Raw genomic sequence first — 15,513 nt, 5'->3', positions numbered from 1 at the left:
AAAAAAATTGGGGGTTGGGCACCTGGGTGGCTCAGTCGGTTGAGAGTCTGACTTCGGCTCAGGTCATGATCTCACGGCTTGTGAATTTGGGCCCCGTGTCAGGCTCTGTGTTGACAGCTCGGAGCCTGGAGCCCGCTTCAGATTCTATGTCTCCCTCGCTCTCTGTCCCTCCCCTGCTCAAACTCTGTCTCTCTCTGTCTCAAAAATAAACAAACATTAAAAAAAAAAATTGGGGGCACCTGGGTGGCTCAGTCGGTTAAGCGTATGACTCTGGGTTTCAGCTCAGGTCATGATCTCACCGTCCGTGAAACATGGTTCTCTGTGTTAGGCTCTGAGAGGATAGCGCAGAGCCTGCTTGGGATTCTTACTCTCTCTCTCCTTCCCTCCCTCTCTCTCTCTCTGCCCCCCTGCATGCACTCTCCCTCTCTCTCTCTCTCTCAAAATAAATAAACATTTTTAAAACGTTTAAGACAAAAATAAAAAATAAAAATTCAAGGAATAACATAAGCACATTATTTAGAAATACATAAATATTAAAATAGGGTATCTAAGGAGAAAAACCTAACAAAGGATGTGAAAAGGCTTAATGAAGAAAACTACAACACTTTGTTAAGAGACTTTTTAAAAAAAGATTTAAATAGAGGTATAAACCACATTCATATATGGGATGACTCAATATTATGTCTCAACTATCTCCAAGTTAATCTATAAATTTAGTGAAATTCCAAACAAAAGCAGAATTTTTGCTTTGTTTTCTTTCGAAGTCATCTCTACACCCAATGTGGGGCTTGAATTCATGACCCCAAGATTAAGAGTCACATTTCCACCAACTGAGCAAGTCAGGAGCTCCAAAAGCAGTTTTTTTGTTTTTGCTTTTACAAAACAGGATAAGCTGACAGTAATATTGACATGAAAAGATACTCTATTTGAAAATGGCTCAGTCAGAAGAGTATGTGGCTCCTGATCTTTGGGTCATGAGTTCGAGCCCCACCTTGGGTGTAGGGATTGCTTAAATAAACTTTTTAAAAAATGGTGCTGTGACCATCGGTTAACCATTTGAAACAACAATCGAGTTCAGTTCACATCTCACACCATACATACGAGGTAATCTGGGGTAGCTTAAAGGCCTAAATGTATAAAGCAAAACTTTATAATTTTAGAAGGCAATATATAGGAGATTAATTTTCTGATCCTTGAGCAGGAAAAGACTGTGTAAACAAGACATAAAAGAGGCCTCAACTGTAAATGAAAAGACTGTATTTTGAATATGACAATCTAAAACCTGTACCCCATAAAAGAGAACGCCAAGTTAAATGCAAACCACAAGCCAAGAGAGCTGCAATACAGATTAATCACTGCACATCAATCAAACCAGCAAAAAATTAAGACGTCTGACAATACAAAGCATTGGAAATACTCTAGAAAATAAGAACACTCATCGATTACTGGTGGGAAAATGAACTGGTACAACTATTTCAGAGGGCAATCTAGCAATATTAGCAGTATCTAATGAGGATGACCGCGTTCACATTCTATGTCCCAGCCACTGCATACAGAACACAGGCTCTTGTGGCAGATACTGTGTACCCCAAAGAGGCAGCAGCAATATTTCTGTTCACAAAAGGTCTTCCAGAACCTTGAGACACCCCATCAAGAGGTGGTACCTACTTCTTCTTTCCTTGAACCTGGAAGACCTTTGAGAGAGACAGTGTAACAAATGTGTTCATTCCATCAGTCGCTCCTAAGAAGGCAGGGGTGATCAGAAATGGGTGCATGGGGGGACTTCAATTGTATCTGTGGTATTTTAAATCCGAAGATGAGTGCTTGGTCCACATGTGATTTTTCTTTTTATATACCTGAAATATTTAAAAGCTGTTTAAATAAAAACGAGTAAAAGCTGCATGTATCAGCATGGTAAATCTCAGAAGCAATGCTGCAAAAAAACAGGTTGTAGGAGGGGTGCCTGGCTGGCTCAGTCAGTAGAATATGCAAATCTTGACCTCAGAGTCGTGAGTTCAAGCCCCACGCTAGGCGTGGAGGCCGCTTAAAAATAAAAAAACAAAACAGGCTGCTGGAAGATATAGGTAGTACGATTCATACGTAGTTCATACACATTACTATATATTGTTTATAGACACGTGGGTTTGGAGCAAAAGTAGAAAGAAATGCATGGGGAAACCAAGAGTGTATTCAGCATAGCAGGTAGGAGAGAAAGGAATAGAAGAGGGTGTTTCAACTGGATTTGCAGACGGCTGGTATGTGGATGTCCTATCTATTACTCTCTGTACATCTCCCTAGGCTTGAAGTATTTGACATAGCAAATGCAAACAAACAGTGTCATCACTGGCAACATTAATCTCAATTCAAAACAACATTCCAGTGATCCAATGAACAATGAACATACCTAGTACTAGATCTCCGTTTCTACATATTTTCCACTTAAAGGAACCAGGGCTCGTTGGAGTCATGAGTGATTTAGAGCTATGGGAAAGTACAAGCTGAGCCTGGAATATCTTGCTGTGCCAGGAAGCGTGGATGTGCTCAGAGAGTGACAGGAACACGTCAAAAGGACACAGGAGCCAGCCAGCCTAACACTTACCCCACTGGCCAAAACTAGGACAAAGCAAGCGTCAAAATAATAACCATAACAGAGACAGCAAAAAGAACTGTATGACCCACTGAATAAAATAAGAATCCATGAGTCCACGCTGACATAAATAAACAAAGGAGAGCAGAGAGGTCCTCCTTTCAGAAAAATGTAGAAGGGGTAATAGGAAAAGCATCATTTGGCAACCACCATAGTAATTACCTGTTTCAGGAAAGACTCCTCATGCTAAAGCCAGTGGGTAAAGTCTGATGAGAAGAAGGTGATTTACAAAGTCTTAAAATATCCCCTAATACTTATAAATTCCAAACTGGGAGTTATAACTTTACAGTGCAGACACCAGGGAAACAGCACCTTAACCAAGAGATCAGGGTTAACACCACAAAGTGAACATGGGAAGGCTCAGCTTCCTTCCACTCTTGGGCATTACAACAACCTGAATCTGACTGCAAAATACAAACCCGAACTGAAGAACATTCTGCAACAGTGCTGTCCAACAGAACTTTCTGCAGCACTGGAGGTGTTCTCTTATCTGTGCTGCCTAATGGGGCAGCCACAGCCTCATGCGGCCGCTGACAGACTGATAAAGCAAATAGAGTCAAATGTTAAGATTTAGAATCAAGGTGAAAGGTATTTGCAAAGTTTTTATACAATTTTTGCTACTTTCTGTACGTCTGATATTATGGCAAAGTAAAATGTGCAAGTAGTTTTAAAAACCAGGATCTCATCCTGTACTCGCACACAAAGTTATACTGTTAATACACATGAATAAGAACAGTAATAACCAGGGGCTCTTGGGTGTCTCAGTTGGTTAAGTGTCCGACCCTTGACTTCTGCTCAAGTCATGATCTCATGGTTCATGAGTTTGTGGGTTCAAGCCCTGCATCGAGCTCCGTGGCTGACAACGTGGAGCCTGCTTGGAATTCTCTCGCCCCCTTCCTCTCTCTCTGCCCCTCCCCTGCTTGCATTCTCTCAAAACAAATAAATGAATGAATGAATGAATGAATGAACGAACATTAAAAAAAAGAGTAATAATCAAAACCATGTGAAGTTGTAATCAAATATGACATAGTGAGCAGAGTGTTTATATCCACTCTCTCCTGAAACTTGACTATCAGAGAATAAAATACATAGGGTTTATTGATAAGATGTGCTGAAATGGCACTTTCCCTCTGTGGTTTTCCTCCCAATATTCCATAACTACAGTCTAATCATAAGAGAAACATCCCAAGGGACACCCAACAAAACCCCTGACCAATCCTCTTCAAAACCGTCCAGGTCATCAAAAACACGGAAAGTCTGAGAAACTGTCATAGGCAAAAGGACCCTAAGGAGGCGTCATGGTACCTAAATGTACTACAGAATCCTGGGACAGAGAAAGAACAGTAGGTAAAAACAAAGGAAATCTGAATAAGCTATGGAATACACTTAATAATAATGAGTCGACATTGGTTCATTAATTGCCGCAAAATACCATACTAATGTGAGACGTTAATAACAGGGGAACCGTGCAGGGCATACAGGAACACGACACTATCTTCTCAATTTCTCTGTAAATCTAAAACTGTTGTAAGAAATAAAAGTATTTTTTAAAAAGTGTGACTGCAAGGGCACCTGGGTGGCTCAGTCGGTTGAGCCTCTGACTTTGGCTCAGGTCATGATCTTGCGGTTCATGAGTTCAAGCCCCACATCGGGCTCTATGCTGACAGCTCAGAGCCTGGAGCCTGCTTCAGATTCTGTGTCTCCCTCTCCCTCTGCTCCTCCCCTGTCCGCGCCCTGTCTCTCTCTCAAAAATAAACAAACATTAAAAAAAAATTTTTTTTTAAGTGTGACTGCAAACCATAAATGTTTTCAGACATGGAAGGCTTCAGAATTTGTCTCCCAAGTACTCTTTTTCTCAAGAGATACACTCTGGCAAAACAGAGAATTCAACTAAGAAAGAAGTACAGGATGCACACAAAACAAGAGACCTAATACAAGAAAGAAGCAAAGACCATTCCCAGGATGATGGCAAAGGTAAGTCCCAGACATCTGTGTACCCGACCTCAAGAGCAAGCAGCTCATAACAAAGCAGAAGTATTTGGAGGCGGGAGCAAGTACTAAATACAGGCTACTAATCAAGTTAAAAAAAAAAAAAAAAAAAAAAAAAAAAAACAAAGTAATTATTAATTCTAGGGAAAATAAGAGAAAGGAAATGTAATCACTGAACACTGCAGCCTGGCTCTCAACAATATTTACACAGACAGTAAGAAATACTGAATACTGATCTAACTGTCAATGATAATACATCTCATTTCAAATCTAAAACACCATTCACCAGAAATCATACCATTATTTACTACTGTTTTCTACTAAAAGAGAAAATAAAATGCGGCCAATTAAACTATGATACCACGGCGTAAAGATGTATACCAATTCTTCAAGTTGTTAAAACGTAAAAGAACAGCATCTTAGAATCGAGTTAACGTTATTAATCACACTGAAAAGACAGAGAGGGGGCGCTTGGGTGGCTCAGTCGGTTAACCGTCTGACTTCAGCTCAGGTCATGATCTCATGGTTCGTGAGTTCAAAGCTCCATGTCAGGCTCTGTGTTAACAGCTCAGAGCCTGGAGCCTGCTTCACATTCTGTGTCTCCCTCTCTCTCTGCCCCTCCCCTGCTAGCACTCTGTCTCTCTGTCTCTCTGTCTTTCTCTCAAAAATAAATAAACTTAAAAACAAAAAAGAAAAAGAAAGGAGAGAAGTGTTTGTATTGGGAGCAAATGGTGTAAGAAGGCTAAACTGTGGCTTTCCTTGCACAGAAGTCGATATGTAATGTCTGAAACTGATGAGGAAAAAAAGAGAAAGAGAAATAGAAGTTTGTTACATAGAAACATGGAGAAAAATGCTACGAGACACCACTAGAAGAGCTGAGAGTGATGACTTCTAAGGTAGGGGACACCTAGGAAGGGAGAGGTGGGGAAGACCACCGTTTTCCCTTAACATCTGAATATTTAAACCATTTACATGGGGGCACCTGGGTGGCTCAGTCGGGTTAAGCATCCGACTTCAGCTCAGGTCATGATCTCATGGTTTGTGGGTTTGAGCCCTACATTGGGCTCTGTGCTGACAGCTCAGAGCCTGGAGCCTGCTTCAGATTCTATGTCTCCCTCTCTCTCTGCCCCTCCCCCCCATGCTCTGTCTCTCTCTCAGAAATAAATAAAAAATTTTTAAAAAATGTACATGTATTATCTTCATGAAAATAAGTATTTAAAAAATCAAAGTAATAACAATCTAATGCTCTCAGGGAGAAAACTGCAACAGCCAAAATGCTTTTAGATTTCTTTATGTACCATGACAAAGAATATTAAGAAAAATCTAAGAAAAAAAAAATACACAACCCGAAACCTAATGCAGTTTCAATATTGTACAAATCCAAATTTTAAGTGACATTATAGCAAAATGAAAAAATTCAATCAAACCTATTCTAAATCTGGTTCATTTTACCCATCTAGCCACATAGATGCTTATTTAAGATAGCTCAAAAGGTGACTCGATAGAGACAAAAAGCATGGGGGAAACACCACAGTTCTGAACGCTCTGACTTCCTGCTTCAAGATAAGACCTAATAGACTCAATCGGGAGAATCTATATTTGCAGCCACAGCAAAGTTATGTCAAACAAAAATAAACTTGGAAAAAGTCATAATAGTCTGTAAGAGTATAACATCTAAAATAACTTTTAGCCAACCCTGTCTTAAGTTTCCATTTTTTGTCACTTACATCTTGAAACATTTTGTTTTCTTGTTTCAGTCTTGCTTCCTTATCATCTGAGAGTTTGTAAGCATTCTCAAATGCTTCTTCTAAATCCTGCAGTCGAGATTTTAGTCGAATGATGGTATTGTCTTTTTCTTTGTTACTTGTTCTCATTTCCTCAATCCGTTCCTGCAAAATTTTGGAAGCACTGCTGGCTGCATTGAAGCGTTCTCTAAAATCACTCTACAAAATAAAAACAAGGATAATAAATTGTTTTTAATTAAAAAAAAATAGATGTTTCAGTAGCAGCTAATAAATTGTGGGCATTAAACTCTGAAAGAAAAGTAATAAAATAAAACCTACAAATTGGAATTAACAAGTTTAATATTTTGTTATGTCCTGGGATGGAGACTGAAAAGGATCACTCTACTAAAGTAACAGCTTCAGGGGTACCTAGCTGGTTCAGTCAGTGGAGCATGTGACTCTTGCTCACAGGGTTTTAAGTTCAAGCCCCACACTGGGTGTTGAGATTACTCAAAAATAAAATCTTTAGGGGTGCCTGGGTGGTTCAGTTGGTTAAGCATCCGACTTCAGCTCTAGTCATGATTTCATGGTTTGTGACTTCGAGCCCCACGTTGGGCTCTATGCTGACAGCTCAGAACCTGGAGCCTGCTTTGGATTCTGTGTCTCCCTCTCTCCCTGCCCCTCCCTGCTTACGCTGTCTCTCTCTCTCCCTCTCTGTCTCTCTCAAAAATAAACATTTAAAAAAATAATTAATTAAAAAATTCAAAGATAAAAGGGAACCTAGGTGGCTCAGTCAGTTGAGCATCCGACTGCTGGTTTCAGCTCAAGTCATGATCTTATGGTTGATGGGTTCAAGCCCTATATCTGGTTCTGTACTAGCAGCTTAAAGCCTGCTTGGGATTCTCTCTCTCTCTCTCTCTCTCTCTCTCTGCCCCTCCCCTGCTTGTGCTATCTTTGTCTGTCTCAAAATAAATAAATAAAACTTAAAAATTTTTCTAAAAAAAATCAATCAATAACAGCTTCATGAGATTGTCATGAAGTACAGACAGAAAACCATTTCTGGCATTGAACTGCTGGACCCACCTGTAGGTCACTTTAATGAAAAAAATAACCATGGCTATTAGGGAAATGATTCTGAAAGGGCAGCTGGAGTCTGTTGCCCCACATTAATATTTAGGGAGAATCAAGCATTTCTTCCCCTATTCTCTTACTATGAAAATAAAAGAGAAAATTCAAAATGCATCTGCTATATTAATATTCATTCAACAATCGTTTCTTGAATATCCACTAGGTGCCAGGCACTAGGGTGCAAAAAATGTAAGATTAGCAAGAAAGACAAGTCCCTGACTTTGAGAAGTTTACAGTTTAGGAGAAAGACAACTAAAAAAATATATATCAAAGAAAGACAAAGAAACAGTGCACAGAACATAAGTGGCATTTTCCATCAAAATGTTACTAACAAGGTTACACATAGAAGAATAAAATTTGGTAACGCATGAAAAAATATTTTAAAATATTAAAATATTAAGCATCTGACCTCGGCTCAGGTCATGATCTTGCCGTTCCCAAGTTCAAGCCCCGCATAGGGCTCTGTGCTGACAGCTCAGAGCCTGGAGCCTGTTTTAGATTCTGTCTCCCATTCTCTCTCTGCCCCTCTCCTGTTCACATCTGTCTCTCTCTCTCTCTCAAAAATAAACATTAAAAAAAATTTTTTTTAATTTTAAGTTTATGCATTCCTAGTTATACATCAAGAAAATTTAAAACCTAACTCCACATAAAATGTTGTATACAAATATTCATAGCACTGTCATTCATAACAGCCAAAAAAATCAAAACAACCCAAACATCTATCACCTAATGAATAAATACAAAATATTATTCAACCATAAAAAATAATGAAATACTGATTCATGCTACAACATGGATAACCCTTGAAAATAAATCATGCTAAGTGGAAGAAGTCTGACACAAACGGTCATATATATAAGATTCCATTTATACCAATGTCCAGAATGGGCAAATCCAAAGAACAGAAAGTAGGGTAGTGCTTGCTCAGGGCTGGGAACAAGGGGGTTTGGGGTTAGGAGGGAAAGGCTAATGGTTAAGGGTTTCAGGGTTTCTTTTTATTTATTTATTTTTTTACATGTTCATTTATTTATTTTTGAGAGAGAGAGAGGGAAGGAGAGAGCGGGGAGGGGCAGAGAGCGGGAGAATACCAAGCAGGCTCCACACTGCCAGCACCACAGCCTGATGTGGAGCTCAATCTCACGAACCTCAAGATCATGACCTGAGCCAAAATAAAGAATCAGACACTCAACTGACTGAGATACCCAGGTGCCTCTGGGGTTTCTTTTGAGAGAAAATATTCTAAAATTGACTATAGTGATGCTTGCACAAGTTTTCAAATATACTAAAGACCACAGAATTCTATACTTTCAGACAGTGAGTTTTATGATACGCAAATTATATCTCAATAAAAAAATAAAAAATTTAAAGGGTAAAAGTTCATCCTATCCTATGAAGCCAGCAGCATTCAAAATATAAACTTACTTAATAAGACAACCTAAGAAGATTAAAAACACATAGCCAATATTTTCATAAAACTATTAATTTGTCTCTAAAGTTCAGTTAATAAAAAGGCTTAAATTCTTAACGTTGAGCCACTAAACAACAGAAGAATACTTACAACTTCTATTTCCAGCAAGTTATTCTTATTTTCAAGTGTTCTCACACGACTAGTTGCTTCATTTAGAGCACTATCTAATTGGCCACATCTAAAAACCATAAATTGGAAAGAAAAAATTAGAAGATAAAATCCTTTCCCTTAGAAGTATTCTGTAAATCTGATTTGCCCATATATAAAACAAATTCTCCATTTATTGAACACAGAGGATGCCATTTTAATAAAATACATCCCAATAAACCTGATATCATCTTCCAGAGAAAATTACAATATGAAAAGATCCCTAATAGAGAAGTGAAAAAGGCAAAATATGAAAGACATCTGTATACCTATGTTCACAGCAATGTGCACACTAGCCAAAGAGGGAAGCTAGCCAAGTGTCCATGAGGGCTGAATGGATGAGCAAAATGTGGTCTATCCATGCAGTGGAATATGATTCAGCCTCAAAAAGGATGACCATCCAAAGCCTGCTACGACATGGATGAACCTTGAGGGCATTATGCTCAGCGAAATAAGCCAGACCCAAAAGTATGCTTCCACTTATACGTGGCACCCAAACTCATCTGAGGTGTTAATTTCATAGACAGAAAGTAGGATGGTGGGTGCTCGAGGGTGGGGGTGGTGGGAGTGCAGACTTGCTGTTTAATGGGTCCAGGGGGTCGGGTCTGCAAGATGAAAAGTTCTGGAGATGGATGGTGGTGACGGTTGCCCAACAATGTGAATGTACTTCATGCCAGTGAAATGATCGCTTAAAAATGGTGAACATGGTAAAAAAAAAAAAAAAGGTTAAGATGGTAAATTTTGTTATTTATATTTTACACTAAAAATAAATTTTAAATTAAAAAATATAAGATATAAAAGAATGCATTAAACAGCTTGATCTTTGTTATGAAAGAAAACCTATATATAAATATGTGTATTGTGATTTGTAGGATATAAAACTTAAGTCTGGAAACCTAGAGGCTGGGTAGGGAGACTTTTCTTATTATATCCCCCTGTAGTTTTCCAAATGAGCATGAATGTATTCTTCTTAGAATTAAAGACCTTCTTCATAGAGTTAATCATCACAGAACCTTAAAATAACAGAATACACGGAAGAATTCGGTTATCATTTTGACTCCGTGTTCATGAATCGGGAGCACAAGCCAATATCTATTTGGCACTGATTATATGCCAAGTCCACGTTAAGCACTTACATTCATCCTCACAATCCTATGAGTTAGGACTATTATCATCAGCATTTTACAGATAAGAAAACAATATGAAGCTTAATTCCTCCTGGGTTGTAAGCCATCAAACCGGGATTCTAAACCCGGCAGTCCGGCTCCAGAGTTCACGCTCCTCACCACTGCGCATCGATGCCACGTAGCAATGAAATACTGATAAAACCGTTCTAGAAAGAAAGAGCACTAAATAGTCAAGTGTAGGTACGTTAACTGTATTTCTCTGTTTTAGTTCCCACACTGACTCCGGCATGAGGCCGTGTCACATAATCTGATATCGCAGCTGGCTCCGAGAGAAGTGTCCATGGCCCCATCGGCAGCTCCAGGGGGATTCTCCCGATTGCAATTTTAAGTCTGAAAAACCCCGATGTGTACGCCGACAACTTAAACTTGGTTTTCGTCTTTGGCGAATCATTTCTCCAGTCCTGGCTGACTGCAACTACTGCCACTCATTTGCACACTGTCCTTGCGCCCACCCCAGCGCCCTGACTGCTGCGGCCACCATTAGGACACAGCCACTTAGTCAAATCCTGACTTCCAATCTGTCCTACCTACACTGCCTCACCGCTCCATGGCTCTAGCAGCTTCTAGACAGAAAAGTGCGTTAATCAGCTATCACTTCCTAGGTGTCTTTTCTGGTGGCCTATCTTTAACCCAACAAGGTCTACGAGCTTCTTTCATACTCGTTTTCCGCAGGAAGGACCTACAGTCATCTTTGACTTTTTTTTTTTTTTCATCTTTGACTTCTTAAAAACAAACAACAAGAACCAACTTCCCCTAGCCTGACATCTACTCTTTTCCTTTTATCCTAGAAAACCTATTTCTGGCTCTTTTCAAATTACTGCTCTCTACCATGGCACCCCCAGTTCCACCCCCAACCCCACCTCCAGCCCCACTCCCAGCAGCAAAACTGAAGCTGTAGTAACACTCAGGTAGTTAACAGCATGTTAACTACCACAGCAACCACAAACTAGTATAAAGGCTAGTTTTCCTACAATTCTCCAAGCTAAACTACTAACTGGACCAGAAGATTTCAGTTCCCTCATCTTTTTTTCAAGGGGCTTTGTCTTTTCTTGCCTTAAAAAAGAATACTTTAGGGGCGCCTGGGTGGCTCAGTCAGTTAAGCGTCCAACTTCGGCTCAGGTCATGATCTCATGGTTCATGAGTTCAGGCCCCGCGTCAGGCTCTGTGCTGACGGCTCAGAGCCTGGAGCCCGCCTCGGATTCTGTGTCTCCCTCTCTCTCTCTTCCCTGCCCTGCTCACGCTTTCTCTCTCAAAAATAAATAAACATTAACAAATTTAAAACAACAAGAACAAAAAAAAAAAGAATACTTTGCTGCTATACTGACCTGAGTTTTTTTTTTTAATGTTTATTTATTTATTTTTGAGAGAGAGAGAGAGAGAGAGAGAGAGAGAGAGAGCAAACAGGGATGGGGCAGAGAGAGAGAGAGAAGGAAAGAGAGAATTTCAAGCAGTCTCTGCACTGTCAGCGCAGAGTCCAACGTGGGGCTCAATCTCACAAACTGTGAGATCATGACCTGAGCTAAAATCAAGAGTTGGACACTTGGAGCGCCTGGTCAGCTCAGTTAAGTGCACTGACAGCACAGAGCTTGCATGGGATTCTGTCTCCCTCTCTCTCTTCTCCTCCCCTGCTCCTTCTCTCTCTCTCAAAATAAATTTAAAAAAAAATTTTTTTTAATTTTTTTTAACGTTTATTTATTTCTGAGACAGAGAGAGACAAAGCATGAGCAGGGGAGGGGCAGAGAGAGAGCGAGACACAGAATCTGAAGCAGGCTCCAGGCTCTGAGCTGTCAGCACAGCGCCCGAGCGGGGCTCGAACTCACAAACCATGAGATCATGACCTGAGCCGAAGTCGGTCGCTCAACTGACTGAGCCACCCAGGCGCCCCAAATTAAAAAAAATTTTTAAAGGTGGCTCAGTCGGTTAAGCGTCTGGTCATGATCTCACGGTTTGGGAGTTCAAGCTCTGCATCGGGCTCTCTGCTCAGAGCCCACTTTGGGTCCTCTGTTCCCCTCTCTCTCTGCCCCTCTGCTCTACTCCCCTCTCTCTCAAAAACAAATAAACATTTAAAAAACAAAAAAAAGAATCAGACACTTAATAGACTGAGCCACCCAGGTTCCCCCCCCCCCCAGCTTTCAATCTGTTTAAATGCCATTTAAATGTAAAGTATGTTCCAAGTATGCTGTTATTAATACTAGTGAAGGCATCAAATTTGTTACTGATTCTCTCCCTAAAACAGGTATCCGGGGATCCTTAACATAACTGCCCCTGTGTTTCCATGTTGGTTACTTGTTTGTACAGGATAATTGCTTACACAGGTTCAGGAGTGTCTGGATTTCAGTTCCATGTCTCTGAGTTTCAAAGCAGGTTGAGAACTGCTAGAGGACGTTAGAGACTTCTGAGAAAATCTGTACACAATACTAATCCACTCATAAATGACGTTCCTTTACATACAGGGTATCTGCTCAACTGTTCCAGTATCCTGTCCGTGTGAAACAAATGTTCTCACGTCAGCTATTAGTGTGCTACACGAGGTTGGTTTCGATCTGTGAAAATAATTCCTTAGGCAAACAGGTCTCTGTTAAAAATTTCAAATCTAAAGCACATCTTTGCAAAATGTTTTATCACAATTAAATATACTTAGGAAAAAATAACATTTCCAAGTTGGAGAAACACTAACTTCAGAGTTGAATTATAAGCTTTACCTGTCTACAAGAATTTGATTGGTTTTCTTCCAATCTTCAACTGCAGAAATCTCCTTTGCCTCCAGTTTCTGTTTCAAACTATTTATTTCTGACTCATAATAAGCTCGAAGATCGGCTACGTGTCGAGCGTGCTTCTCCTTCAGGTTCTGCCGAATCCTGTTGGTGAGGGCAAAACGACTTGTTAGGAAAGCATTTCCTCACTCTACCCCACAAGAGAAACTATGAATACAATCTTTCTCAAAAGCAAAACTACAGCCTTCTTCCTCTGCACACTCACACAACACGTAACAGATCAATACACAAGTTAACAACTAATTAAGTAAAAAAACCAAAGACGCGGATATTTAGATGCCCTACTTTAAAAGTGCCGCGTCTCTTTTTTTAAGATTTTATACATTAGTGAAGGTCAATAAAAATCATTTTCATAATTCAAGCAGACATCAAAGAAGGGCTATTAACATTACAAGCCACGCGCTGAAACACATACTTTGACAGTATTACAGGATCTTCCAGAGGAGTCAGTGAAATGCATTCTGGGACACTGCTGGCTGTCCCTGGAAGCTGGGACTGACTGGCTGAGGCTGAAGTTACCACGGCCGTGTTTTCTTCATCTACAGTGTTGACCGAGATGTCATTACTAGCAGTAGTAGCCACCGAAGGAAACGTGGAACTACTCCTACTTTCGTTTGGGAAGCCGTGATTTTTCCAAGAGTCCACTGGTGAAGCTTTTGTGTTTGAAGGATATTTGGGGAATCCAGATGACTGAGAAGCGATATTACTTGCTTGTGAAAATGAGTCTATGTCAGAGTGACTAGACATACTGGGGTCCAGAACAGAGTCTGGTGAAAAGGACATTCTGTCATCAAGGGCATTCAAAAAGCCTTGCGGCTGAATTCCTGAAATCTGATTTGGCTTCATGTGTAACGTTGGATCCAGAGTCAGTACCTAGAAATTAAGACAGACAACAGTAAGATTTTGCCCTCCGCACTCAGTGTTTGTTTTTAAGGGAGTAGGCTTTAGATCTCCTACGGAAAATAAAGCTTGAGATAAAAGTTAAGAGCCATGAAGCATCTTTCATTTTCATTCAGCAGGGTGTTGCCAACTTTACCTCTGGTGGATGATTTGGGTTGGAAGCAGAAGTGAGATTCCTCTCAGGTAACTGCTTGTTTTCCCTTTGTTTTTTATGATAAATATCCTTCAGTGATGGTAGCTTCATCTCATTACTAGTATTAGACTTAAAGATATGAAACAAAATTATTTAAGTGGTATTATCAATGATGAAAAAAATTCACTGACACAAGATCAGCACCACAAAAAGATTTCTGAAAGAATTTAAATGAACTGAGACTCTGGACTGTCAGACTTATAAAACAAGTTTAGATGTCATTACCTGTTAATTATGAGTCTCCCTCAGAATGAAAAAAAAATGATATCCCCTAATAATAAATATTAAGGTGATAATCTGAACCTAAGTTATTTAATAGCCTCAGAATACTTCCAAAGAATAAAAAACCTTGGTAGTCCCCCGTACTCAAGATAAAAACCAAGTTTTGAGGTATGAAAAGACTTTATGATGAAAAGAGTGAAGCAGGATTAAGAAGACTTTTGGCTAGATTAACATCATGTGACTCAGGGAGACAGGTATACAGAGATGAAATTCCTTATCTGTGTAGTTATTTTCCTACTTTTTTAAGAGTTCACAGACCAAGAAAAAGTGTTAAGAAAGAAGTTACCCAATGGAAACAAGCCCCTTTTTAAATTAATAAGATAAGAAGATACGACCCTAATTCCTACAGCTTGAAATCAGGGCTTTGTCACGCTGGAAATGTTGCAAAGAGGTCTAAAGCTCCAAATTTAAAACCTCAGCCTCAAATTATTTCAAAGTCGGACCTACTGTAGGGCATGCTGGGGTATCATTTAACTTGGGTCTCAAATTTAAACTGTTTTAAATGAGATTATAGATTCAGCAAGAGATATATTGAAAGTACTCAAAGAATATATTCACATATATCTTTAAATATGTGTCCCGTTTCCAGACCCTACACAGGCTGCAGATTACCATGCATTAACATGTTTTAACAAACCCTGTAACTAGCTTGTGAATAGGACAATCGAACTTTTTACGTGTGCATTAAAAACATTAATTTTCTGAATGTGAGCCCTTAAAATTTACAATTTCTGTAATTGGAATTTTACTTTTAATTGAAATTTTTTTTAATGTTTACTTATCTTTGAGAGAGAGACAGAGAGAGAGAAAGAGAGAGAGAGAGAGAGACCGAGCAGGAGAGGGGCAGAGAGAGAGGGAGACACAGAATCCAAAGCAGGCTCCAGGCTCCAAGCTGTCAGCACAGAGCCCCAATGCAGGGCTCGAACTTATGAACTGGGAGATCACGACCTGAGCCAAAGCCGGACGGCCAACTTGACTGAGCCACCCAGGAGCCCCTGGAATTTTACTTTTTATACACCAACAACCTAAAAGACCCTTTCAAGCTGAAAGTTTGTAACAAGCAGAGCACTCAGG

General features: G+C 39.8%; 1 protein-coding gene across 6 annotated transcripts in view; it reads right to left on the bottom strand.

Annotated features, from left to right (window-relative positions):
- Nucleotides 1-15,513, bottom strand: part of MPHOSPH9 (M-phase phosphoprotein 9) — a 58,694-nt gene that overhangs the window by 24,485 nt on the left and 18,696 nt on the right. For 5 of the 6 annotated variants that reach the window (XM_019467624.2, XM_019467627.2, XM_019467629.2 and 2 more), the window contains 5 exons: nucleotides 14,101-14,226; nucleotides 13,480-13,937; nucleotides 12,993-13,148; nucleotides 9,047-9,134; nucleotides 6,364-6,579 (listed from right to left, as the gene is read on the bottom strand). In XM_019467624.2, coding sequence (XP_019323169.2) covers nucleotides 6,364-6,579; nucleotides 9,047-9,134; nucleotides 12,993-13,148; nucleotides 13,480-13,937; nucleotides 14,101-14,226 — 1,044 coding nt within the window. The remainder of the gene's footprint in view (nucleotides 1-6,363; nucleotides 6,580-9,046; nucleotides 9,135-12,992; nucleotides 13,149-13,479; nucleotides 13,938-14,100; nucleotides 14,227-15,513) is intronic. The other variant, XM_019467626.2, reaches the window with a different exon arrangement.

Source organism: Panthera pardus, unplaced genomic scaffold, assembly GCF_024362965.1.
Source record: "Panthera pardus isolate Hobbes unplaced genomic scaffold, ASM2436296v1 HiC_scaffold_15, whole genome shotgun sequence".
Taxonomy (NCBI): Eukaryota; Metazoa; Chordata; class Mammalia; order Carnivora; family Felidae; genus Panthera; species Panthera pardus.
The sequence above is the reverse complement of the archived record's forward strand: the minus strand, read 5'-3'. Positions and strand labels throughout refer to the sequence as shown.